Source organism: Syngnathus typhle, linkage group LG4 (genome assembly GCF_033458585.1).
Source record: "Syngnathus typhle isolate RoL2023-S1 ecotype Sweden linkage group LG4, RoL_Styp_1.0, whole genome shotgun sequence".
NCBI lineage: Eukaryota > Metazoa > Chordata > Actinopteri > Syngnathiformes > Syngnathidae > Syngnathus > Syngnathus typhle.
In genome coordinates, this window is record NC_083741.1 from 7,967,671 (window position 1) to 7,995,561 (window position 27,891).

The 27,891-nt window shown below is 39.6% G+C and overlaps 3 protein-coding genes across 3 annotated transcripts; 1 reads left to right on the plus strand and 2 right to left on the minus strand.

The window, feature by feature from the left end:
- Positions 1–883: 883 nt before the first annotated feature.
- On the minus strand, positions 884–6,173 carry drd4b (dopamine receptor D4b). Its single transcript, XM_061276827.1, has 4 exons — positions 5,612–6,173; positions 4,916–5,028; positions 3,688–4,286; positions 884–2,106 (listed from the first exon to the last, which is right to left on the minus strand). The coding sequence occupies exons 1-4, from the start codon at positions 5,855–5,857 to the stop codon at positions 1,898–1,900; spliced, it is 1,167 nt and encodes a 388-aa protein (XP_061132811.1). The 5' UTR covers positions 5,858–6,173; the 3' UTR covers positions 884–1,897.
- A 4,968-nt stretch (positions 6,174–11,141) lies between these two features.
- On the plus strand, positions 11,142–21,776 carry cdhr5a (cadherin-related family member 5a). The gene is made up of 14 exons (XM_061276903.1): positions 11,142–11,330; positions 12,371–12,543; positions 12,615–12,677; positions 12,745–12,834; positions 12,920–13,006; positions 13,928–14,032; positions 14,112–14,297; positions 14,500–14,590; positions 15,159–15,256; positions 15,339–15,545; positions 15,837–15,950; positions 16,057–16,123; positions 16,412–16,572; positions 19,932–21,776. The coding sequence occupies exons 1-14, from the start codon at positions 11,246–11,248 to the stop codon at positions 20,496–20,498; spliced, it is 2,094 nt and encodes a 697-aa protein (XP_061132887.1). The 5' UTR covers positions 11,142–11,245; the 3' UTR covers positions 20,499–21,776.
- On the minus strand, positions 21,505–26,379 carry ctsd (cathepsin D). The gene is made up of 9 exons (XM_061276904.1): positions 26,219–26,379; positions 25,232–25,391; positions 24,335–24,458; positions 24,120–24,238; positions 23,843–24,042; positions 23,032–23,154; positions 22,622–22,766; positions 22,318–22,416; positions 21,505–22,021 (listed from the first exon to the last, which is right to left on the minus strand). Exons 1-9 carry the CDS (start codon positions 26,278–26,280, stop codon positions 21,860–21,862), a joined length of 1,194 nt encoding a protein of 397 aa, XP_061132888.1. The 5' UTR covers positions 26,281–26,379; the 3' UTR covers positions 21,505–21,859.
- Between the last annotated feature and the right edge of the window lie 1,512 nt (positions 26,380–27,891).

Sequence of the window (27,891 nt, forward strand, 5' to 3'; positions counted from 1 at the left end):
AAAGTGTAATTCTGACAATTTTCTGTTTATGCAAGGCCATTTAAACAACCGCAAAAACCTCAAAAAGCTCATATTTGGGTTTTTAAAAGTCTGAATATGACCTCTGGGTTATTCCTTTTACGAGTAAAATGTTTTGTCACATAAACATGCATCAGAATATCTCCAGTGCAACAAACATGTTTTGTGGTCTATTAGCAAGGAATTTGGATCTTTTGACTCGACAAACAACTTGTCTGCGCGCAATCCACCATGAATACACAAGCAGAAATAAACAAACATTGCAAAACTCACTTGCAGCACAGAACCACACTTCTGCAGCAAGGAGGAAACAGACTACAGTACTTTATTACTGTGATGAAAGATGTGGCTATAATTGACAATAATAAGTAAGAAGCAAAAGTGACTATCTATTTGGATAAAAAAGTTTCAGATATTGGAATTTTGACCTTAACTCGAATATTAACAAAATACAGATGTGGATTTTTTTTTTTAAGTGCACGCCTAAAAGCTAATTATTTTGATATAGGTTCTGCAAACAGGAACTACTCCGTAAAATTGTCCGTTCGTTGCTCGTTTCTGGACTTTTTTAAAACATTTTTTTACTTAAAATCATCATTGTTGCGGATTATCAATCCACAGCAAATATTTTAAAACATTTAAAAAACCAATTACCTTAAATTCCGGACTATAAGCCGCACTGGACTATAAACCGCACCAGCTAAAATTGGGGGATATTTAAGTTTTTTCCTTATATAAACCGCACCGGACTATAAGCCGCACGTGCACACGCGTCTTTTTACAAGGAAAGACCGTTCACAGAAAGCCTTTTTAAAGTTTTAATAACATACTTTAACATGTCTTTCTAAACACTCCCTGTGACGAAGGGTTTAGAGCCCTTTGACGCAGGTCACCTAGCGTGCATTCCTACTAAAGCTCATAATAGTCACAAGCAACACAGCCAGAATAAGCAGCAGCCATAGTAGTGTTTCAAAATAGTATTTTTGTTGTTGTTTTTTTTCTTCAAGATACCGCAGTGTATAAAAGTGATCAAGTCATCACAAAAATCACGAAAAAAATCCTTATATAAGCCGCACTTGACTATATGCCGCAGGGTACAAAACTTTGGAAAAAAGTCGCGGCTTATAGTCCGGAATTTTGTGTCAGGGGACCCAATAGAAAAACAAAGGCAAGGTAAGTCAGTCAGCCTCTCTTTATATTGTGCATTTACACGAGAATAATGTGCTTTATATAATTAACATGTAAAAACATTTATAAACAAAAGAGTCAAAAACATTTAAAGCAAAGTAAACAAATACAAATGTACATTACCAAAATTACTAAAAGAATATACAGTGCAAGAACAAGATTTTAAACAAAAATATTTAAAAAATGCTTTAAGACCTTAATCATAAGTATGCAGGGGTGAGGGCAGTTTTTAACCTGGATTTTCCCATAATCGAGCATGTTTCCACATCTCTTTTTTAAAAAACTTTATCCTAATACCCAAAGCATTTCTGTATACTGACAGCAATGTCCCTACGTCAAGTTGCAATCAAACGATCTTGAGAGGAAAAACATGTTTTGAGAAGACACATTTGAGCATTTGAGGACATTTTAGGCTTGAATCCATCTTTCCTGGCAGACGTCGTTTTTCGTAGTTGATCCTCAGAAGATAACAAGCTCGGTAAAACAAGCTACCAAACGGTATGCCTGTAATTTGTGACTGTCTAAAACTGATTGTGCTCAAAGGAAAAACATTTTTACCAACTGACAGTCGAGGTACAACAGATTGATGTAGCTAGTTTATGACCACTGCACTAATGCATCTACACCATCCACACCTTGACTTATTGACGGACTATTACAGTACAAACAATCCTAGTGTTAATTAGACCGATCATGTGTAGCAGCACTTTCTGAAGCATTTCTTAAAAAAATTCTTGAACTCCGTATTAAAGATGGTATAGATTATAGGATTGAGGGCACTGTTGACATAACCCAGCCAGGTCACCGTGCTTATTAGTCCAGGAGAGATCTCACACCACAAGCACACAGCTCGAGTGATATGGACCACAAAGAATGGAGTCCAGCAGAAGAGGAAGCAGCCTGCATGAATGTATGAAAGCAGTATTATTAAAACTCATTTATCATGGACTTGACAAATGATCAATTGTTTCTCACAGAAATGCATGAATGGTAGATATTTCATTCGCCCTGGAGAAGTACTACGTCATAGAAAAAATATATAATTGCATATATAACATATCTTGCCAAGCTGTACTGACCAACATCAGTGGAATTCCATCTTCAGTAATCCCTCTTTTATCGCGGATAATTGATTCCAAAAACCAACCGCGATAAGTGAAATCCGCGAAGTACGGTCACCAACAAGAAGTACTGGGCCGGCTAACGGGTTAGCGGAAAACGGACTTCTAAAGGAATGTAAACGAACATTTGGAGCAATACTACTTTGTCCTAAAGGTTAGACACATGTTTCCTCAATTTAAAAGTTTTATTTTGACTTTTAAATGTTTTTTTAATTTGGAAACAAAATCCGCGATGTAGTGAAGCCGCGATAAAAGAAAAGCGAAGTAGCGAGGGATCACTGTATTTGGTCCTGTTAGGACATAAATGACTGCAAACAGATGAAAAAGAAATATTATACCGATGCAGGTGACTTAAAATGGAAAATTACTTTTTATTTTACAGAAAGGGTTGGATTTTACACACATTTGCAACAGCACAGTAAAGAAATGAGTAGCTTTGTAAAATTACCAAAAGTGAAAATTGATTTTAAATGAATAAAAGACCTTGATCAAAAGTATTTGGGAAAAGTGTAAATGATTGCTTTTGTTGGCATCTTATTCTACTTGTGTGCAATATAACAGGTAAATGCCACTCCACCATGTTTGCTTGGAAACCTCGATAAGAGCTGGTTTCCTGCCTTAGACAGCTCGAACCCTTAAATGAGTTGACTTTACCATGGCAAGGAACATGCTGCTAAAAATATCTAGAATTCTTCATTGTTGGGATATTCTGGCATGCCCTCAACATGTTAAGACATACAGCAAGATGTTGATATTAAATGAGTCTTTATTTGTTTTCCTTTTTTGGGTGGATGTACTCCTCTTTGTTCACAATCCCAGAAATAATATTTTGGTATAATTTCAAAATGGTTAGGCCTGAGGCATCAATTTTCAAGACTCTTGATGAAGGTGTTTGTTTAGTGCTGGGGAATAATTAATTCGATACAAGCTGTTAGTTGTGCTCCTCAATGGATTGGCTCACTGAAGTAATCAATTACTCCGCTATCTTCTTTGAAACTTTGGTTCACTTGTGATGGAGTTGCAGGCCTTTTGTGAGTATGATCTTATCATCATTGAGTATGGTTTCAGTGCCTTGAAAAAGTTTTTCACCTTTTGTCATCTTACCACCACAAACTTATTTTTTACAACCACCAAAAATTTTGTATTAAGATTTTGTGAACACAACTTTGAAGTTGTAACGATAACCGCCAGCACGAGCGCCATAGTATTTCTCAAAGATGTCAAAAACAGGCTTTCTTTTGCAAGAAATTGCGATTTGATTTAAAAAATAAGCCCATTTCTAAGTGACCCCAAACTTTTGAACGGTAGCGTATGCTATATCAAAAAAATGGAGAAAAAAAGTGGAAATAAAGAAACTCACCGACAACAACAGGCAACACCCTCATGGCTTTCCTCTCCCTGCTGTTGATCTTGGCTCCTTTCTGTCTGTTATGTCCGTGGCTGTAGGTCACTGTGGCTATGGAGTTTGCTTCATACTGACGGGGATAAGGAATCTCTTGCTTGAAGTAGTCATCCATATGGTCAAGCCTCGACGCATCAGCTTGGCCTCTTTCAATCATCTTAGGTAGAGGAGTCAACAAAGGTCCGGTGATGGCGCTCGCCAGTGGCGGGAGGGCGGTGGCGATGACCGCATGCTGCAGCTTCCTACACGCGTCAATGCTGCTGCGCAGTTTGGCCTTACGAGCCACTTCCCAGTGGCGTAGGCTGCGAAAGACACCAAAGTATAGCAGGACCATGATGGGGCATGGAATAAAGAAGGAGCAGATGGAGGAATAAACAACATAGTTATTGTCCTCCAGTTTACATGTGCTGGGGTCACGGTTTGGTACATTGTTGATTCCAAAGATAACAGGTGAGGCCACAGCTAGGGCGAGCAGCCAGGTGGCTGACAACAGGATGAGTTGACGATGGTCCACGTGCTTGCGGTTATAATTTAGAGGAATGGCAACAGCAATGAACCTGGAAAACAAAAGAACACATTGCAACTGATATTATGCAGTCCAGGGTGTAAAGTTAGGGAGAGAAAGCCTCCAGGTCACCTGTGACTTGCTGGATGGGTTGGGTGGATGGATGGGTTGGATGGATGGATGGATAGATGGATGGATGATGGGTGGATGGATGGATGGATGGATGGATGGATGGATGATGGATGGATGGATGGATGGATGGATGGATGGATGGATGATGGATGGATGGATTAGATTAGAACAGCGGTATGGATGAGCATGGCCTTTTCTTCTCCATGAACCATTCCAGAATTAATCAAGGAAATAAAAGATGTGAAGGAAAGCCCCAATAAAAAATAAAAAAAATCCACCGATGGGTGACTTTGCATGACCTAATGGTACTAAAATTAGTCACCATCATACAACTTGCTGTAAAATATCTGTATTGCTATTTTACTGTTGCTTAAGATTCGTTGTACAGCCAGGAAAGACAAATGTGACTTTTCTCTGCCATTGGACCTCCATCATACAATTTTTTCATGTAGCTCTTGTATCGGATCTCATCAGACACTGTGAATGTATCGATTGAAGTGGTTGGTGAATGTATTTCAGTGTGACTCTAGAGAGAAGGGAGAGTATTACCTGTCCACACTGATGGCACAGAGGTTGAAGATGGATGCAGTGCACAGCATCACATCCATGGTCATCAGGCCATCACATACAAACACATTCAAAGACCAGACTCCACCCTGGAACTACACACACACACGCACACATAGCTGCTCAAAATCTGAATCTGAACAGCCGCACAAACAAAATCTATAATCCTCTTTGCTCTTGCATCACTACCACCATCCCTCAAGGAAACATTGTTCCTGTAAAACACACCTTTCTGCATACCTTCTTCTGCCATTGCAGGATATTATAATAATACCTTATTGTTTCAGATGGTAGATGAATGCTGACAGCCCACAAGATTTGAACTCACTACACCTTTTTTGTTTGTTTGTTTGTCTGATTGAAATTATCTGCCCAGTGCTGGTGAAGTGCACAACAAGAACACAGTGGCAGCCAATTAAAGAAGAAGGTCTCGCTTGTCGTCTCTGAGTCATAGTCATACTTTTGCACAAAGGTTAGCTTTAACACTTAATGAGAGCTGTGATCGCATAGCCTGTTTAAGTATGAGTCATACTTGTACTGTTGTGAATTCAAATAAGACTCTCATTAATTGTGGTTTTATTAACTGTCAATAAATTAATGTCATATAAATGCTAATAATTCACAGCTAAATGTAGCTTGCATGAAAGCTTTGGAGTGTGGTGCCAAGTTGAGTTTTACCTCTGCGTAAACGAAGAGTGGCAGAACCAGAACCGCCAACAGCAGGTCTGCAAACGCTAAACTGACGATGAAATAGTTGGTTGTCGTTTTTAAAGCTTTTTCCGAGTAAACACTCAGGCACACGAGCACGTTGCCGAAGATGACCACCATGATCAATAAGATCCCGAAAACTAGAGCCGGAAAGCTGTGGACCACCGGAACCACCAACTGCGTAAGGTTACCAAAATCCGAGCAGTTGTCCAACATGGTGTTGACCGCATATGAAGAACGAGCTTCTCAGACGTAGTTTTCATTTAGAAGTCGGATCCAGTTGCCATATATAAGGGAAATTCTACTGCGCTAATGAAGCGATCCGGACCGAGTCGGAGAGCTCTGCGCGTAGAAGATGCAAACTCACGTCTGAACAGAAACGGAACGGTGCTTAGGCATCGGTTTGATCAAGAGTCTGAGAAAAGTGACGTCACGGTTTGGGTTCCCCCACAGTGTCTTGTGACTTTTTGGAGTATTTTTATAAATAAATAATCTCATTTGCTGTTAGTCCAGTCATCGTGTTGGTCTTCACGTGGTTCCGGGGGGTAAACACATTTAAAATTGGAAGCAGACAGTATTTATGAAAATAAAGAAGATATGCAGGATAACGAATATGGATCAAAATCATGAAAATGAAATATAATGAAAGGAAAATTGCTCAAGGTGCACAGTGTGACCCTGAACATGATAGTATAGAATAATACAAAATGGATGCATAGTATTACGACCAATAGTTCTGTATTTGTTAAGCATGAATTCTACCTCTAATGTTGGTGGATCTTTCGGCTCACTGCACATGATGCAGGTGTAAATGAAAGTGTCAGTAATTTTTTCATAACTAAATTGCCATCTGGGAGAATAATAAATCCTTCATATCCGAGCACCATCTGTTGGAGCAGATAAAAGTCTTTCACACAACGCATATAAAAATGATATTTCATTTTGATTAAGGGTTACATTTGCAAAACACTCCTTTCCTACAACTTTTCATCAAAGTCAGCATATTAGAAGCTCCAGCTCCTCAAAGGGAAATAGGTGAAAACAAAATAGCATTTCACTTCGCCTGCAGTTCTGAGGTCGTGGTTGGAATCTGGACTGGGTTCCCTTCTGAGTGGAGTTTGCATGTTCTCACCATGCAAATGTGCATATTTGGTTAATTGAAGACTCGAAATTGTTTCTCTGTGTTGATGTGAGCGTGTTTAGTTTGTCTATACGTCCCTTGGAATGGAATTGGCTGATGACCACCTCAGGGTTGAGCCTGCTCCTGACCCAAAGTAGGGATGTATCTAACAGCTGCTATTTTGTACCGTTAAAATTTGTTTTTAAAGTATTCTATAATGTAATTACTATCCATCTAGTATTATGCTGTGTGTTGTGCATACGTATTATTATGTGCACTCTGTTTCATTTCAGCCTGATAGACTCGAGAAAGCTTAATCTGCTATCAGTTCAGCCATAACTCAGTACAACCCACCTGACAACATACAGTCCAACTTGTTGCTTACACTGTATATCGTTATGCATGCTGAGGCAGGGCTTCGGACTAACATTTTTTTACTAGGAGCACAGTAGCCCCTAATTTAAAATTTTAGAAATATTTAGGCGTGCACACAGTCCATGCAAAGTAAATAATCACATTCTGCCGCATTCTCAGAAACGACGGTGTTGTCAGTTCACATTTTTGCGCAAGTTGCAATTCAACATAAACCACAAGAAGTATAAGTTACAGCTTAAACACTAAAGAGGGTTAATGGATGTCTGGCTACATGTATGTATGCACTCTGCGACTACCTAGGTCTCTCTGGTTTACTTGGGAGAAAGAAGGCATTGATCATCTATCCATCCATTTTGTGTACCGCTTTGTCCCCTCGGCGGTAGCGGCCATGCTGGACCCTATCCCAGCTGTCATCGGCAGTAGGCGGGGGACACCCTGACACTCGCACTCGTACGAGAGGCAATTTGGAGGTCTCAATCGGCCTACCAAGCATTTTTGGGATGTGGGAGGAAACCCACGCAGGCACGGGGAGAACATGCAAACTCCATACAGCGAGGCCCGGAGGTGGAATCGAACCAGCACCCTCTGAACTGTGAGGTAGACGTGCTAACCAGTGCCCCACCGTGCCGCCTGCATTAATCACCTCTTGGCTAAACGTCTGTAAGACTTACGATATTTAAGCACGTTTTGGGTGGCGGCCCTGTCACAGGCGATATCTTCCCCATATATTGTTTTAAGAGGTGGTTCACTGGGCTGAACATTGGCACCTGTATGATAAGTCCATATGTAAAAATTATGTTAGCACTAAAATTGAAGCCACTATAAGAATCTGTTGCTATTTAAGGGCTTTTTTGGGATGAGATTTACGCCAAACTGTCATAACCACTTCTGGAGCACAATTCCTTTTTTTTTTCCATCTCAGCCTGTTTACATCACCAGAGGCAAGCAGACAAGCATTGTTATGCGTTTTGTTTCCTGTCTTGGTTTGTCACCTTGTGTTGTCACCCAGTGTCTGAAATGGTGAATAATTGCCTCCAAAATTCATATGCAGATTCCTACTCTTATTCACTTCAATCTGTGAAAATATGAAAGACGCCTTCTTACTAGCCAGACATGGAGCTCTGTGTCACAGATGTTTTTTTTTGTTTGTTTTTGTTTTTAATATAATGCATGTTTATTGTGGTTAATATATTTTTTTGTTAATATATGTTTTCGTTACAATATAATTGTGTTTATTATAAATGCTCATTCATTTATTCTATTATTTTTTCATTACCGTAATTTTCGGACTATAAGTCGCTCCGGAGTATAAGTCGCACCAGCCATAAAATGCCCAAAAATGTGAAGAAGAAAAAAACATATATAAGTCGCTCTGGAGTATAAGTCGCATTTTGGGGGGCAATTTATTCGACAAAATCCAACTCCAAGAACAGACATGAACGAGCAACAACAGGCTAAACAATACGGTATGCTAACGTGACAAACACAAACGAGGAGCTGAGAACGGGCCTGACGTAACATTCAGTTATTTAAAAAACTATTACATAAATAATACGTTTATAAAACCATCTGTGTCACTCCAATTCATTAAATCCATCGATCGTCCTTTGTCAACAACGCCGTGTGCCGCGCCGCAGTTCAAATTATTCCACAGGCCCATACAACAATATATAAACTATATTTTAATTAACTATCACATAAACAACAATATTATCAAACTATTTGTGTCACTCCAAATCATTAAATCCATCGATCAAATTTCTCGTCCTTTATGTCATCCTGGTGACAGAGGACATGTCCAGAGGATATGGCGCTTTAAAGTGTTAATTACTTTATTTGATTTTTTCTCTCTATTTTTTATGTTTTGAATATGTTCAAGATAAAGATATCAAAGCATGTGAAGTGATCAACTATACTAAAAATAACATGTGAAGTGGTCAACTATACTTGTAAGTAAATGATGTGCTAATGATCAAGTAAAAAGTTGTGAAGAAAAACATATATAAGTCGCTCCTGAGTATAAGTCGCCCCACCACCCAAACTATGATAAAAAACGCAACTTATAGTCCGAAAATTACGGTATTATACTGCATGTTTTTCCATTTACAGTTCAGTATTTTACTGCAGAAAATCAAGATACCCTGACAAAAAAATGAAAGGCTGTGAAAGGTGAAGCGGGCAATAGCAAGGGAACACCGTACAGCCTTTTTTGTCTTGTAAATACGACTTGTGATCCAGTCCAAATCCGCTTTCTTTACCATCTAAAACTGTCCAGGTTTCTTAGAGACTCCAGGTGTAAGACAAACTCACCCGGATTGGTTGGTGGTCAATTACTGGGAATATAAATAAAGACAAATAACAGTTGACCCTCACATTGTAGACGGAACCGTGCCCACCTTGCCTGGGTCAAGTCACTTGGATAAACCACGACATTGTCGGTGACGGCAATCCAAAGTCATTTGACATTTTTTTTAAGGTTTTATTGTTAATTATAATTCCAGTAAAAGTTAAATCAATTCAAACTCAGAATCAGTTTACAGAGAATGGAACAAAAGCCTCTCTATTAGAATTCCTGCAACTTCACCACAATCTTTAGAAGTCAGTTAGTCCCATTGATAGCATTGGATTAGATGCCCTGCAGGAAGTCATACTGACACAAAAAGAAATGTTAAGCCATTTGTAGAGCACCCAACTGCCACATATCCTGGAGTTTATTGTAATGCTCCATTTTACTGGAAAATACGACTTTTATGACTTCTTTTGAAAAATTAATATGATGGGAGTGTGATTGATTAATAACTGGGAGATGCAGCATATGCCTAATTACCGATGGAGGATGTCTAGGATAGGATTGGAGATACTGTGTGATTTAATAAATCCAACAAATACCTCTGTCTGGCGTGAACAAAGATTCAATTCATTTACACAATCTTCACAGGAAAAGGTCATCTTTATGGTCAAATTGAGGAACAAAAACGTTTTGCAAATAAGGACTTGCTGATGATTTTGGGAAATTAGTGCTTTTGTCACTCCCATTTTTTTCTTGCTGCTTTTTTGTTTTTCTTTTTTACCCAGATTCCCCTGAGGGGAATTGTTGTCACTTTGTTTTTTCCTGTTGTTCATGCCATCTGATAAATTCAGATTAGGGTGTACCCTGCTTATCTCCCAAAAACACGCTCGTGACCCTCATGAGGATAACATTTCCACGGTTACCCTACCCCACTGATTCTGGACCTTCGATTTCTGTGTAATAGATGGACATTCAAGAAATGAACACAGTGATAATTCAAACATGAATTTGTGGAAAATATTAAATGATACTAGACATTGAAAGATGTGGCAATTCTCAGCTTGTTCCCTCACGGGTTGACATAACAAGTCATTTGAGATTTGTTTGGCACCATTTTTATGTATCCCTTCATGACATAACCCAAAAGTTTTTTTTAAATTTTGGTTTGGGACGGGCTGTGGCCAGGTATACTCTACTTGTGCACTCCTTGCAAGTTTTAAAACTAAGATGGCCGCCTCCTGTCAATGGAATTACTGGAATTAAATCAGACGTTTTCGTTTTCAAATCAGACGAGTAAGAACTGGTCAAATATTAAAAAAAAAAAGATATTAAAAGTGAAGACTATTCGCAATTCTAGTAATGACACAAGAACTTGATGCACAATTTGTCTTCGCGGGCCACATAAAATGATGTGGCGGGCCGTATCTGGCCCCCGGGCCTTGACTTTGACACCTGTGGGTTAGTAAGACCCACCTGCTGAGACCTGTACCTGCCTTCAAATTGCATCTTGAGGAAGCAAGAAGAAATGTTTCCCACTGTTAACATTCCTCTTGTTGATTTCCCTGAATGCATCGGGACTGCCATTGCAAACAGAGCAGTTAAAACAGATGCAAGTATTTCTGTGGGAGGCTGTCAGGCCTCTGCTGGTATCCGCTTAATGCGATATGCGCCCGTAAGATGAAGTCACAAATGTCGCAACTGTAGTTGACTCCCACTCGCAAGGCAGCACAGACAGAGCATTATGTGGAGTACCAGCTGGTACCACGGGCTCCTCATCCTCCCTGTGTCTTCATTCTGTTAGTCCCCCACAAATCAGGACATGGATCAAAAATGGAAACGCCAACCTGTGACCGTCATCATCATCATCACCCTTTGTTTTTGTACGTTTGGTTCCGCTCAAAGACGTAAGTAGTGCTCTTATCTCTACTGAGGACTTCATCTGTTGCTGCTGACTGCAGGAGGATGTTGATCAGGCTGCTGAGACAGAGAGTCAGTGTTTATAGTTCTTGCAGTGCTTCCAATCCTATTTGCTTTATAGCCATCTGAAAAGTCATTAACCAAACACAAAAACGGGAAAACCCTTTTTTTTTTCTCAAACAATTTCATTGTAGAAATGTATCTGACCTGCATTTTACTAAAATCGGTCAAAAGTCCAAGTTTGACTGTTCAAAACCAGCAAGAAGAAACACATCGTTTGAATGTCCAAGTCATAACTTTTGGTCTTGTTCTGTAAGTTGGAAAACAGTCGATATGGAAGTTTACAAAGACATATTTTTGCTTTATGGTAAAAGTTGTAAGTTCATATTTACAACTTTCTTGTATCACTGTAAAATCTAACAAAGAATGCAACCCTCTTTGTTTTCGGAACTACTACTATGTTTAGGCCACAATGTTTTTAGTTAAGTTTTAGAACCTTCAGCATGCAGTGGAGTGGTATTATTACTTTATCTTAAATCTAATATTACATAATAGTATTGGTTTATAGGATATTTCAGTTATATCGAGAACTATTTGGACAATAGATATTTTTATTATTTTGTCTTATATACCTACGTACATATTATACTGTAGAAGTATCTGTATTTATCTTAAATGTAAAATCACATTATAGTATTGGTTTATAGGATATTTCAGTTATATCGAGAACTATTTAGACAATCGATATTTTTATTATTTTGTCTTATATACTACGTACATATTATACTGTAGAAGTATCTGTATTTATCTTAAAAGTAATATTACATTATAGTATTGGTTTATAGGATATTTCAGTTATATCGAGAACTATTTGGACAATAGATATTTTTATTATTTTGTCTTATATACGTACATATTATACTGTAGAAGTAGCATTAGCAATAATATTAACTAACCTAATTAATATAACTATCCATATTAATAATGGCGTCACAAGGCCTTGATTGATTTTTCACACTTCTCTCAGTTTGTACAGTGCCCGCTGGGCCTGTGTCTGTCCCGGAGAACAGCACCGCTGACCTCCAAGTTGTAAAAATAAGCTCTGGTAGTGACGTAACACTGAATGTTGTGGTGAACCCTGAAGAAAAGTTCTACCTGAAAGGCAAAGCCCTGATGGTGAAAAAAGAACTGGATTATGAGGTAATCTATTGAGGGTTGCATTTTGCATTTTTCAAACTTACATCATATTACAATGGATGAATGTTTGCTAGGCTTTGCCCAGCAGAGCAGCTCTGGTGGTGTGGGTACAATGCAGCAGACCAGGCTCCAAATCTGTGAGTACAATATCATGTAATAAACTGACACATTTCATAAATGAATCATCATTTTATACTATTTAAGGTCAATGAGTCTGTGGAAGTACTGGTGGAAAATATCAACGATAACCCCCCAAACTTTGCTCAGAATAACTACGTACTGGAAGTAAATGAGGTGAGCCGTTGGACTTTCTTAATTTATCATTCATTACTCTCCCGTTGGATATGACTGTGAATTTTGGACTTTTTGACTTCCCCAGCTAACACCTGTCAATTCCAGTGTTGGACTGATAGAAGCCACTGATGCTGATTCTGAACCACTATTTTATCGCTTAGAATCTACCATGGTAAGACTATTTAGAAACTGAAGTAGAATTTTCATGATCATGACAAGCAGAGACAGTAATGTTGTACTGAAGTATTATTTTGACTTTTAAATGTTTTTTTAATTTGGAAAAATAATCTGCGATGTAGTGAAGCCGCGATAAACAAAACGCGAAGTAGCGAGGGATCACTGTACATACAGAATCTTTGTAAAGATATCTGTCGAGGTTATCATATTTAGTTACAATTAGACATACGCCAGTAAGAAACAGGAGCCCAAGAACATAACCAGAGCCAGTGTTTTTTTTTAAAGTTCCACTTCTCCCACGCCCCTCTTTATTGCATTCGACCTGGAAAGAAATAGTTACAAGTCTCACAATGCCTTGTATGATGTTCTTGTCAGTATAAATTGTGACTGGCAGCTGCAGTCAGAAACAATCCATTGGGTTAATAATAGCGTTGCAAAGGATTTCACACATATATGAAAAGTTTCCTTTGAGTCGCAACAGTGTTATGTTGTTTACTAGTACAGTAATCCCTCGGTTATCGCGGATAATTAGTACCAAAAACCACCCGCGATAATTGAAATCCGCAAATTACGGTCACCAACAAGAAGTACTGGGCAGGCTAACGAGTTAACGGAAAGATCCTAATTCGCGATCATGCTATCACGCGAAAACGGACTTCTAAAGGAATGTAAACGAACATTTGGAGCAAAACTACATTGTCCTAAAGGTTAGACACGTGTTTCCTCAATTTACGAATTTTATTTTGACTTTAAAATTTTTTTTTTTAATTTTGAGAAAAAAAATCCGCGATGTAGTGAAGCTGCGATAAACGAAACGCGAAGTAGCGAGGGATCACTGTATATGGTCATGTCGTGACCACTTCTCTATGCCCCTTTGGTCTTAACCCAATGTTCATTACTCTTTCTGTTACATTAGGACAAATACTTTCGGCTGGAGAACATCAACACTCCAAAATTACTTGTGAAAAGTGTTATAGACTACGATGTTGTTCAGAAAATCTCATTGATTTTACACGTACAGGTAGGCTACAGTGAAGTCTCCCAGCACAACTTCCGAGACTTGTAGCTCAAGTAATCTTTGTTGTCAAAAAACCTTACAGGACACATTTAATGGGTCAGCCTCCAATGAGCCCTTCTTCACATCCGTGGCCACCATCACAGTGCATATAAAAGATGTAGACAACCGGCCGCCCTGGTTTCAGCCTTGCTTAAGGACTAATTTAGGGCTTGCCAAACTGTGTGTGAGCACTGGTTATAGAGGCAAAGTCAATCTGACTGAGAAGGAGGTGAGTCCACACCATGATGATATAGTACTTTCAAAGCCTCCAAATATAAAAGGTGCAAAGGTACTTTCACACATGCATCTATCACCTTGTTTTCACAGTCTGTTGAGAATGATGTTGTACTTTGATTAATTTGATGCAGACACACGGAGGGCAATTAAAACAAAGACTCGCTATAGAATGAGCGCATGATTTGAATCCACAGGAAGGCCCACTGACGCTGGAACCAGGCCCAGTCTTTGCAAAAGATGGAGACAAGAACAGGAGTGAACAGATCAGCTACCGGATTTTAAGAGGTACTCATTTGATTGATTTATTGATGTTTTCTGATATAGGGCCACCATCTCTTACGCTTTAGACTTTAGTCTTGATAGAGTACCATTGATCGAATAAATCGTACTAATATACTAGAAATTGAAGTCACTCAAAATTGCAACTCTCTTTGAGACGGAGAATCAGGGGAAATGCTTTTATGGATCTATTATGGTATAATGTTCACATGCACACAGTTGATCTGTATTTTTGATCTCACTATTTTGTACTAGCTCCAGGCAGGTCAGTCATAAGTGTGGTACAAAACAACACTTTATGTGTTTGTTTGTGGTTTGTTTGGATTTTGAACTTTCCAAAACAAAATACCTTTGACTGAAATGAAGATGTGCTTATTTTATATCTATAAAAATTGCAGAGTACATAGAGATGAAAACCATGGTGCACGTTAGGCCACGACTTCCTCCTCCTTCCTCATTATTGCAAATATCCCAAAAGACATCATGAAGTCATACCGACACAACGTTTTTTGTTTATAAAGGCTTTAGGTGGATTAAACCTTTATAAATTATTTACATTTTCTTGCCAATGCAGGGAATGATGGAAATCTATTCCAAATAGATGAAGATACAGGAAATATCAGCATGACGAAAGCTGCCGATATTGTGGGCCCGATAACACTCACAGTTATGGTAACACAACATCACACTGGACTGTTGTTTTCCATTTTGTTATTCACATTTTTTTATTTGTTTCCAATTCCAATGCACTCAGGCATCACAAGTGACCAACAGGGATCAGTTTGCTGTGACACAGGTGACCTTTGATGTAACCAAGAAGAGCAGAAACCCTCCACACTTTGAAAAGGAGCGTTACGAGGGCTTTATTTACAGCAATTCTATACCTGAGAGCATGATCCTCAGAGACCGCAGTAGCAACAGACCCTTTAGGGTCCGAGCGCGAGATGAAGACTTTGCCGGTGTAAGTTCTTCACTTTTGATGGAGGACAGGCCATTAGGTGGCAAGTTTTGGTTTTAATCGACTATTATTTTCAATCCTTTTAGCCAATTAGCAGAAGACTATTTAGAAACACTTGATAAAATACAAAGCAATGACTTGATGTTGAATATTTCTGCTCTTACCATAACATCGACACCAGCCTGTCCTGAGGCTCCTCAACCGACCAAATCAGTTTGATCTGAAATGACCCTGCTCTTAACTGTATTGAAATACAGTAAGATTTGACTTGTGAAATGGTTTCCTGTATTTCAGGGTGTGAATCCGGATGTAAAATATGAGGTGCAGTACAGCAGTTACGTCAATGTGACCTCAGATGGTTTTGTGATTCTGAAGAGAGTTGTCAAAACGGAGTCGTTTGTTTTACAGGTGAGCATCAAGGTAACAAGCACAGCAACAATAAATGCCAACATATTTTGACTTCTAAATTGTTGGTGGTTTATCCCCTCTCTCCCCACCCCTCTCTTAAAATCAGCTTAGAGCAGTGGACACAACAACAGGAGAATTTGGTACAGCCGCCCTCTCTGTTCAGGTTATACCTGGTATGAGAATCACTTTACAGTCTACCGCCTCTAATTCACAGTCACGGGAAATCTGACAAAGACTTGAATATGTAGGCAATAGAGGGGAATAAAATGCAATTAGAAAGTATCCAGACAGCCTCTGCTAACATGTAAAATACAGTACTACAATTGCAAGTACGTAAATTGCCTTAGCACCTGCGGACTTGAAGGAAAACATTCTATGATTTGAGCATTTTAAAAAATGGTGACTAAAATGGATGTACATGCAGATTTGATTTTTACATATACTTGTCATAATCTCTGCAGCTGATGCCATGCCGTCCCCTTCAAATGTTGGCTATCGTGCGGGTGACATGGCACTCCTCGGGCTGGTTATGGCGGCTTTGCTGGTCCTCTGCCTTATTGTGATTGGCTTCTTGATTTCCCGTCTATGGAAGGGGCATTCCAGCGGTGATAAAATATGTGAGGTCAGTGTTTCTAGCTGTAAACGCTCATATAGTAAAGAAATATATACATTAATAACAGATCACACAAGCATATTTTATATATTCACCGTATTGGCCCGAATATAAGACGACCCTGATTATAAGACGACTCCCTCTTTTTCAAGACTCAAGTTTGAAAAAATACTTTTTGAACACCAAATTTAATTTTTATACAGAAAATAATTACAGTACACTCTCTGATGAAGGCGGAAGTTACTGCCGAAACTGTCAGAAAAAGCTACTAAGGTAAGACCTTGCAATTTGTCTGAAGAATGTCTGAATGGCAATTACAGTACATCTGAAACAAATGATTATAACAATATATTCAAGAGAAAAAGCATGTTATTTTGCCTCATTCAAATCATACAAAAACTGTCTATCACATCTTGAAAACGGAACATTTAAATATGTAAACTAAAGTGCGATCACATTTGTAAATGAATGGCTTCTGGTTTTTGAAAGGTAAATAAACCTACTGTTTCTGTTGGGGAGCCTGAGGACTGTATAGGGGGTTGGCTCGGATGGTTATGCTCTTTTCGCCCCCGGGGGTCGGTCAGAACACAGGAGGGAAGACATGGTTCAATTTTGATTGCTTGACTGAATTATTGGCAAAAAAGTAACAGGCACTGTGGCTCATAGGGGCATACAGGCAAACTGGCAAAAGGGTATAGGCACATCTTTGGTCATAAGGATGTGAGAGCAGGTGTGTGTAGTGTACATGGGTGAGTCTTTGGGTGTGTGAATGTGACTCTTGTATGTGTGATTCTTGCGTGAAGTGTGTGAAGGGTGTGTGTGGTTTGTGGGGTGGGTGTGGTTCTGCAAAAGACAGAAATACAGCACGTAAGTCAATGCTCAACTTCTGACGTCACACAACACTAGTAGACGGCACACATTACATGACTAACTGCGTGTAACGGTTCCGCTATACTAAATAACCATAAACGAAATACTCCCAGCAACACACCAAACATAAGTCATTGAAACAACTAAATATATTTGCTGGCAACGTTCAGACAAACAGCACAACAGTAGACAGTAGTGACAATGAAATGTATATACTCACTTTGTGTCAAAGACGCACACAATCACAGCAACACACTCAGTTGATACCAGCAACTTTTAACTTACCTCTGCGCACAAGCTCCAACAATCGCTGACGTAACCCACGCAAGACTTAAGGCGCGGTGACATAACTGTCCAACATTTTGACTTCAACATAGGAACCTTTCTAACAGTTTCTCCATTTCTGTTATCTCTTCTCTTATTTTCTTCTCTTTTCTTTCTTACCGCTATTTTTTATTTTTCTTCTTCGTGCTACCGCTATTTTTATTTTTATTCTTCGTGACAGGGGTTCGCTTTGGCCTGGGGCAGTGCTTCTCAATTATTTTCTGTTACGCCCCCCCCTAGCAAGAAGAAAACTATTCGCGCCCCCCCCCCCCCACCGTGACTATCCTAACTTGTCTTGTAAGTCGTAAAATGTTGCACTGTCGCAAACGTGACAGAAGTAACAATGAGAGCGCCACTGCCCCCTGCTGTAGTAAACGCGCAATTACACTTTATTCTAGTACTGCCAAAAAAAAGCCTGTTCCCCAGGGTCACACGCGCCCCCCCAGGAATAGCACCGCGCCCCCAAGGGGGCGCGCCCCACTATTTGAGAAGCACTGGCCTAGGTGACTGATTCACAATTTGGTTTTGTCTGATATCAGAGATTAAATAAAGAAAACCAACTGGCTGATTGATTTGTTTTAATTGAGAGGGAAAAAAAACAGCAAAAGCATTTCACTAGCTGACCAGGAGATGGCGACAGCGTGGCATCTGAAGACCATGGATTGTTTGTTCTGCTATAGCCTAGGTGACTGATTCACAATTTGGTTTTGTCTGATAATAGATATTAAATAAAGAAAACCAACTGGCTAATTGATTTGTTTTAATTGAGAGAAAAAAAAACATCAGCAAAAGCATTTCACTAACTGACCAGGAGATGGCGACAGCGCGGCATCTGAAGACCATGGATCGTTCTGCTATGCCGGTTTAAAAAAAAAAAAAAAAAACGTAATTAGCTAGGGGTCAAAGGTCAAAGTTTACGGTTCAAAGTTCACCCAGGGGTCAAAGGTCGGTTCAAAGTTCACGGGGTCATGTGCACATTTTCGATTTTTAACTAGAGTTGAAAGTTCAGGGTTCAAAGGTCACCCAGGGGTCACCACGGGGTCACCGCGGGGTCAACGCGGGTTCATGGGGTCACCACGGGGTCACCGCGGGGTCACCGCGGGTTCAAAGTTCAGGGTTCACTTTTTTTTTTTTTTTTTTTTTTTTTTAGGTTAACCTTTATTTAACCCAGTGCGTCTCAATTATTTTCTGTTACGCCCCCCCCTAGCAAGAAGAAAACTAATCGCGCCCCCCCTCCCCACCGTGACTATCCTAACTTGTCTTGTAAGTCGTAAAATGTTGCACTGTCATAAACGTGACAGAAGTAACAATGAGAGCGCCACTGCCCCCTGCTGTAGTAAACGCGCAATTACACTTTATTCTAGTACTGCCAAAAAAAAAGCCTGTTCCCCAGGGTCACACGCGCCCCCCCAGGAATAGCACCGCGCCCCCCAAGGGGGGCGCGCCCCACTATTTGAGAAGCACTGGCCTGGGGAGTTAAGTTCAGCATTCCCTTTAAAGATATCTGGCGCCATCTAGCGTTGCGAATGGGTATAATGTCTAGACCTCAAACGTAAGACGACCTCCAATTTTTCAGTCTTATTTCAATGCAAAAAACACCATCTTATATTTGGGCCAATACGGTAGTTCATGTTTCCGTTTGTTCAAGCAAATTCTTTGGATTTCTTGTTGACAGTGAAATACACAAACAGCAAACGTCTCTTCAAAACAGAAAATTTGGAACATTAATTATATATACATTATATATGCCCCCCCCCCCATAATTGTTAAAACCTTTTTTACAGCCATTAGTTATTCATATTAGAAGGTAGACCACAATTTAAATTTTTATAAGCATGTTATTTACTTTAAAATGTAAAGAGGCTTTTCTTGGAAACAGAAAAGGCATGCACCGATAGCAACTGATTGTATGATTATTGCTAATACAGTTATTAATTCTGTAATTATTGGCCAAATGCATTTCATTATATTCCTAAGCCATATATTGAAGAAGTGCTTTTATGTAGTTATTAAAAAAAAAAAAAATCAGATTCCCTATGAAATCTTATCAAGAAGCACACACCAGGAATTTGTTGAAATATGCTAACATGATGACACCATCTTTATACAGTGAATGAACAGAAAATTTCTGAAGCCATAATTACATTACTTTCTCATCTCTGCACTGGTTCTAGTGCTTGGACTGTCTGAAGTCTGAGCAGCCAAACAGGGGCCGCAGAGACTCCCTGCAGTACACCAATGATGGCTTCCAGAATGAGGCTGACGGAAGCCGTGGCCGCTGGAGGAAGGCCCTTCCCAGGCGGAGCACCTTCCCCGGGGGCCAAGTCATGCCATTGGGGAGACGCAACCGCCACTGTTCCTCCTGCGGTGTCTTTACTAACCACGCCCCCAAAGGGAGTCCCTCAGTAAGACCCTCCAGGAGAGGGAGAGGAGATGGAGATGATTACCGCGCAAGGGCCATGCTGGCCAAGCAGAGGAGGAAGGAGGGGCAGAAAACTGTATGGTTCAAGGAGATCGAGGACTCCTCAGACATTGAGGTCGAGATTATCCCGGACACGGTGGGCCGGGTGGAGGAGGAGACGCAGGAGGAGCTGGAAGGGGAGTTGGTGATGGAGGGAGTAGTCAAAGACAAAGAATCTAATGATGGGCAGGAAAACCACAGCACGGAGCCTAGAGCAGAGCAGGACAATGGTAGCGCCGCATCGGATCAGGAGAAGGAAACAAACGAGCGGGATGGCTGACAGGACGTCCGGCTCAAGTCAGTATTACTTTTGGATACTGTCTGCAGCCAAGGTCTGAACAGTCCAGTCCATGAAGACTCAACATGTGGATATAAAATATTGGTTTGATTAGCACAAGCTGCTCAAATATCGTTCTTTCTTATGATGATGACTCAAGATTATACTTTAAAGCTCAAAGTCAGTCTTGTGACGAATTAGATAGGTTTTAACATTTGCCAAGTAAACTAAACTGCAACATCAGTCAATATGATGGAGCAAAATGAAAAAGACAATCAGGAAAAAAAGGTCTTTCCTATAATACATGCAGTTTTAGAAAGTAGTTACTGCTGCATTACAAATATTGAAAATGTGCACAATTGCAGTGTTGTTTTTTTTTATCTTAACAAATATGACAGCTTTTATGACTGAAATTCACAAATGTATTCAAGTGTGTCAGTGAACACACCCCAGAGAACATACTGTTGCTACATTGTGTGTTTGTTTTATTATTAATTCACTATGTAGCTTTGAGGTAATGGAAATGGAACCAGGCTTCTAAATATCTGTAGGATTTTAATAAATAAAAAAAATCAAGAAACCTTAAAAATAGCTTTTCTACTAATGCTCGTCAACTAATTCTCTGGAGTACACGTTTGTTTCTGCGCATTTGAACATTGCTGTGAACACATTAGGAATAAAATAGTGTATTTTAGACAAAATATCACCTTGGTCCAAATTGTTTTGGATCATGCAATGCAGTCGAATCTAGTAACATTCTGAATTAATCAAGAAGCTTGAAACACTCCTGGAGTTCACATTTTGTATTACCCATTCAATTGAATGTTTTTTTTTTCGTTTTGAGATCTTCAACAATCCCCTGCAGGGCGGAATTGTACCCCAACAAGACACGGACTACATACAAAAATTCTGAAATAACTTTCACGAGAGAACGGTCCTCTTGTAGGCCAAGACACTGACTATATGCGAAACCTCTAAAATGAGTAACAGAAAGAACTGTACCCTCATGACAATTTTAATTGTGTTTATTGAGGCATTAAGCCCAATTGCAAAATAGGTACTACATCAGTCAGTAGTCAAAGCTCACCTTCCTCTAAAATTCCATTTAATTAAAATTTGTTTAAAACAAGTCCCTGATGAAAATGAAAACCAGCTCAAACACATCCACCTCCTTTAGCTGCATGCAGTACCTCTAAAACCAGTCTGAAATCTTCCGTGGAGTGCATGTCAGCTCTACACAAAATCTATTGCTAATTAGTTTGATTGCGAAGCAGCAAAAGTTGTGTAGCCCAAAAAAATGCCTTTGTGTGATTTATTTTTTTAACACTGTACTGCTCTGCATATATTTTATTCTTATTTTGTACTTATTTGGATTTAGCAAAGCCAACCCTGTTGTTCTCTCGATCAAACACGGTGTAGTACTGCCCGATGAAGACGTCTCCCAGAATCCACAGGGGACCTGCTGGGGGAGGGATGTCCAAACCCATGAAGCCACTCAGACAAATGGTCTTTCCACCTTGGCTCTCCTGCAATTTAGAAAGTGGCACAGTCAGGGTCCGCTTATGTTTTGGTATTTTAAAACGAATACGCCAGAATCTAAAAGTTGGCAGAGAGCTTGTAACAGGAACGGGAAAAACAAAACAAGTGTAATCTCTCTGAATAACAAAGCTGCCCCCTCATGACTTGGTCAAATGAAACAAAGGCTAGAACTGTTGGTTTTTTGGTGATGTAACCCTTATTCAGTGTTTTATTGTTGTTGCTCAGTAGAGCATATCTCTGTTGCCCCCTGCTGGACAACAAAGGCACATGCACAGGTTCTCACCTTGAGGACATATTGGTCTCCAGTCAGCTTGTAAGACTGGCCACCCACATTGAAAGTGATGACAGGCAGTGAAGGGATCTTATCACAGTTGATCAAGTACTGAAACAGAAATAGAAAAGCTTTACACTTTTCAAGCACAAACCAGCTCATCTGCGTTAAAATATAGACTGACATTTGTACATCATGATTTCATAATCATACTTGGAAATTAAATTTCACAAAATGACTGGAATTTATCACTCAGAATATGAATTGGATGGATTTAAAATTCAAAGGACGAGTGAGGCCTGAGCTTTAATCTCACCTCTCCCTGGATGAGCGGAGTGGCTCCGATGGCTTTCTGCAGTGCTTTGACCTCCGCAGCGGGGCCAGTGATCAGAGACGTGCCGGTGTCCACAATAGCTTCACAGCCACTTTTGCATAAATTGAGCTGGCTGCCCACTTGCATGCTGAAATGCACACATTAGTAAGTAACATCCAACAAAGTCTACAATGAAGCAAACTGACATCGGGGATGAAGCCCATGCAAGCACAGGGAGAACTTGACTTGCCACAGTGCCACCCAATAAATAACCCGAGTAATTAAATAATTTACTCTGCTTAGTGAAATCACAGCAGTGATTAGACTTTACAGTTATTGACCATTACACTACCTTCCAATAAGTCACATTAATCTGCTGAAAGCAAAACAACTTTCCCCGTAAGAGAACTCACGAGTCCATGTGGATCTGCCAGTATGCTTGGCGGGTGACGTTGACATAGCTGAATTCACCAGTGTAGTATTTAGGGTCTGTCCCTCCCAGCAGCAGCTCACCACCGGGCTGAGTGTCAGGGTTCCTAAAGCAGAGAAAGATGTAAATGAACAAATAGTAAGTGCATGATTGACAAGACACAGCCTGTACATAATCTGAATTTCTTTTGTTGAATTGTTGAATATGATTGTCATTGTTTTGCGACAAAAGTCATGAAGCAATTTAAAAAATAAACAAGCGCTTGTTCAGAAATGCTGTGCATCCATAACTTATAAATTAAATCATTTAATACATGCTTGCGAATAAAATAAAAATACAAATGGGAGCACAGATCGTCACAAGCGTGGATGTGTCTACTTCACTTGCAAAATGTACAGTCTGAATAGGAACCACACCAAACGAAAAAAATGAAGTCCTCTTTTGGTCCGGACAAAACAAGCGGACTAAAGGACTTTTCTGGTCTGAATACACCCTTAGAAATAATTGGCTGCATCTTGCTGGCTTCCTACCCGGTAACGTACTTTTCGTAAGTCTATGCGAGTGGAAGACACCATCACGCTGGTGTGCGTGGCCAACTCTTCCACTCCCACATAGTGAGTCACAAGTTAAAAAGACGCACTTTAGACCTGAAACTTGGTAGCGTTTGATTTCGCATGAATCGGCAACATTTTGTCCCTTATTTGATTATAATTTCGTGCATGAGAGAAAACACAGTCATTTTAACAGTTATGTTCCCTATGTCTTCAGTAAAATACCACCACTATGTTTCTCACCTGTTAAGGTAAAAGGAGAACACATTCTTCTCAACCTTTTTCTGGCTCATGATGTTATCAAAGACTGGCGCCACAGCATCCACAGAGATGCGTGGATAGGCCATGCCAAGGATCCCATCAAATTTGGCAGCAATAAAAGCCACGCCGGGCTGCTTTATGGCTTCCCCAAAGAGCTGATTCTCCACAGATAGGTCTCCAATCTAGAAAATGGAATCACCATACAAACGCAATGATTCAGTTTTTTCTTTTTTTAAGGATCATTTACTGTTAATCTTACAGTGCACGTGTCCTGACTGAGGTAGCCCGACAAACTGCCGCTTCCGTACTGGATTGCAAAGGAGGTGCCATTCTTCACATACGTGCTGGACTTGGCAGAGTTATATTTGTGGTGAAGCACTACAAAACATAAGAAAAATTAAAAAAAAGTCAATGAATGTGATTTTATAGCCTGACTCTAAGAGCTGCTATTTTATAATATCAAAAATGACTTACAGCAAGCAATGTCAAGAAGGGAGCAGTGGATGGACGGAACCCACAAGTTGGATGAACCAGTGTCAAAGACGACGGTAAAGGGCTGAGGTGGGGTGCCCAGGCCAATATCACCGTAATACTGGGCCTGATGACAACATACGCTTGAGTATAAAACCACAGAAAAATCTCGGGTGCTTGTATGATGAAATGGTCTAAATAGAAATCATTGTCGGGCTAATTGGCTAGAAATGTATTTTGAAAGATTACCAACAAATCCAACACTAAATGTAGGTCAGTCTGTTCTATTTTCTTCAGTAGTATGAGATGCTGACAGGCTTAACAATAATGACTGTTAAGAGTTCAAAAAGTCAAAAGTCATGTTCTCCTAGAAACGCCTTAATTGACACAAATGGCTGTTTCATGTGACAGAAAGACGGTTATTTCAAAATGCCATTGCGAAATAGTGATTTTTATGTCAACTAAGTGAGAAGTCCTAACTTTCACTTCCTATATTGGTTAGCTCATAGGTTCTGAAATAATAAAAGAGCGCTACTGTGATGTCTTTGACAAGAATATCACCATGGGGCTTAAATCTTTGATCCAAAGGTCATTGCTAAAAGGTTTAGGAAATTTATTCCATCAGTTGAGACTGTTCTCAACCATTCTTTTGAATGTGGACAGTTAAAAGACAGTAGAGTTAAGAAATCAGAACAAACTACTCAGTGACAGATCATGTGCAAAAACTTCCCCTTTCTGTGACCAACTCCTTTATCCATTTTAGCTTTTACTGTTGGGAGCAAAAAGGCAGGACTATAATTATTATATATAGCTTAGATTTTTTTCACACAGGGAACACCTTTCCTTGTCGTGCTTCCACAGCTTCAGTTTTCGCAAACATTGCATAAAGGAAATGCCTACATCAAGGTAGTTCTTTAGGGTCTCGGGAGTGGGTCCACTACTTGAGGGAAAGCCAAAGTTGTACTTGAGGGATTGCTTGCCGGCCGCCACCAGGTCCTCTACATTTTTCCCGGAGTCGGTCAACTCTCGCCTGATTGAGCGGAATTTCTTCAAGGGAATTCTGCATCATAGGACAAAAAAACCCAACAGAGTTGATTTTGTAGTCTGGCACCAAAACAGCTGGAAACTAAAATGTGAATAAAAATAAACCCATCTGTGAAAGCAGGCGCCGCAGTAAATACTTTTAAAAGCTTGCAAGTAACATTTTGACCTACTGACCCACAACACTTATCTCTACATAGTTTACTACACGAGAATGCAATGACATTTCGAGGTTATAAATTGTTGAGAATAAGCTGTCAAAAAAGCCTGTACTTAATATTTCGCATTTGGCTATTTTATATTCACAGTTTAAAAGTGATTTATACGCAATAATTTTCTATTAATGTGACGTTACTATTGACATGCAAGAATAGGTTAGTGATAGATTACGACTTGCTTACAAATTCCCATCCGGATCTGAGTGGCCAAGCACGGTTAGTTACTCAAGTATTGCGTATTATGCTAAGGAACTGTACTGTAATAGAATATTTTATTATCATTTATTTATTATGGATTTTATGTGTTGTTTTTTGTGATATTGTTAAGTGCATTTATTTATAGCGATCCATTTGCGCACAGAGCAGACCCTTCTGAATCATAACAGCCTGCCCTGCACATAAATCAACAAGAGCTCTTTGACTGCAAGAACACGGGCTCTTTAATCAATATTTCTTTTTCATGCATCGCCACTCAGAGTTTTTATACCCTCCTAAATCACGGAGTACATGCCCATTTGCCCCCTGTGCGTTTCGAAGAACTATAGCTAACCACAAGGCTAATTTGAACGAGTGATATTTTTTTTTACTCTACTTCAAATGTCGATGTCAACAAACTTGATTTTCTTACCTAACAATCGCGTCGCTCGTCAGAGCTAACGTCGACAAAATAAGCAGATAAAAACTCTTCATCGTAGCGTTTTGAAAGTCGCAAAATAAGAAATACAATGACTGAGCGATTTGACGCTTTAGTAAGCAATAGGCGATCAGACGAACGAGTCATGTGACGCGGGTGCTACGTTTAAGGTCCACATGACAATGGGAATATCCACAACTCAATAATAAAAAAAAGAAATTCTATAGGGCGCAAAGAAAAAAAGTTGTTTTAAGAAGGTTTTGTGGGCTATACGGAATTTAAATAGAACATGAACAATTTTCATCTTAAACATTTAACATTCTCTTCATATTTTATTAGTAATTTTCATTACGTCGGGTTGACCTGAGGAAGGACTATTTATTTGCGTATATTTTTAAAATAAACTATATTCACAATTTAAGATACATATGCATTTTTTCCTGTAAGTATAATTTTTTTTTTGCTAAAATAAATGTTAAAAGTAAGCGCTGTATGAACGTTTTGAATGATTTGTCGTCGTCAGTTCCGCTGTCGGCCACCGTTTGTCGGCCATTGTTACCAACCGAATCGCCGTACCGTCCGGATCTGCAACCATTTGTGGAGCAGACTGTCACACACGCATACTTGGGATCAACGAATACAAGGACTCTTACGTTCAACATGAAATATTTTGAGTATTACAAAAACCTACAGCAATACATGGCTACCGGTGAAGTTCATGCAGATGTATCCAAAAGGGATCGCGCTGAAATGCGCCGTGCCATGTCTAAATTTACAATTAAAGGTACCAATCGCAATCATATATTTTGGTGAAGTAGTCTAGCAAGGTTATTTGCCGTTTACTAGTTTTGTACTTTCTAGATGGCAAGTTATTCTACACGGGACCAAATAAAAGATACATGCGGCTTGTGGTGTTGAATGGGGAGGATAAACAACGTGTCCTCGCGGAGTGCCACGATAACTCGGGGACGAAACCGAGTCATTGCTGGTTACTACTGGGGAACTTTGAATGATGATGTCATTCATTGGGTAAGCGAGTGGTGGTTGGGACCATGGGACTATGTCAGTTTGGTCGGTACCTGTTATGGATAAGGGAGTCCAACCAGCTAAGCAAGAGTGCATGATAAAATATTGTTTTTAGGGTATTTTATGGCTGATTTAATACACGGGTCCAAAATGAACCGCTAACACAACAGATGGCAGCAGAAAGCTAACAAGCCAGCAAGGTTAATTCCTTTCTTGACCACGCTAGTAACTCAAAACATCTCAAATCCTCTTTCCCACTTGAAATGAATGATTTTTAATGCCATGAATCTGCCTCAGCCTTCCTAAAACAAAAAAAGTTTTATTTTAATTCACTAAACAGTTCTCTATAGTATTCTTTATGAAAACATACTGTAATTTTATAACTAATTGAACCCCAAAAATTAAACAGTTTAGGTCCCTTGTGCACATTTGCTGTTCATTTTGTTGTGCGCGGCTTGGCCACCTGAGGGCAGTATGAGACAGACATTCTGGTATCGTTATCCGTAAGTAATTTTTTTCATTTTTTTTTTTCAGGAAACAAAAACCTGAACCAAATACTGTTTGTTATATTACTCACCTTTCATTTCAGGGGTAAAATTAACCAATTGACTAAATCGACTGAAATTTAGTAGTTGCTCGGA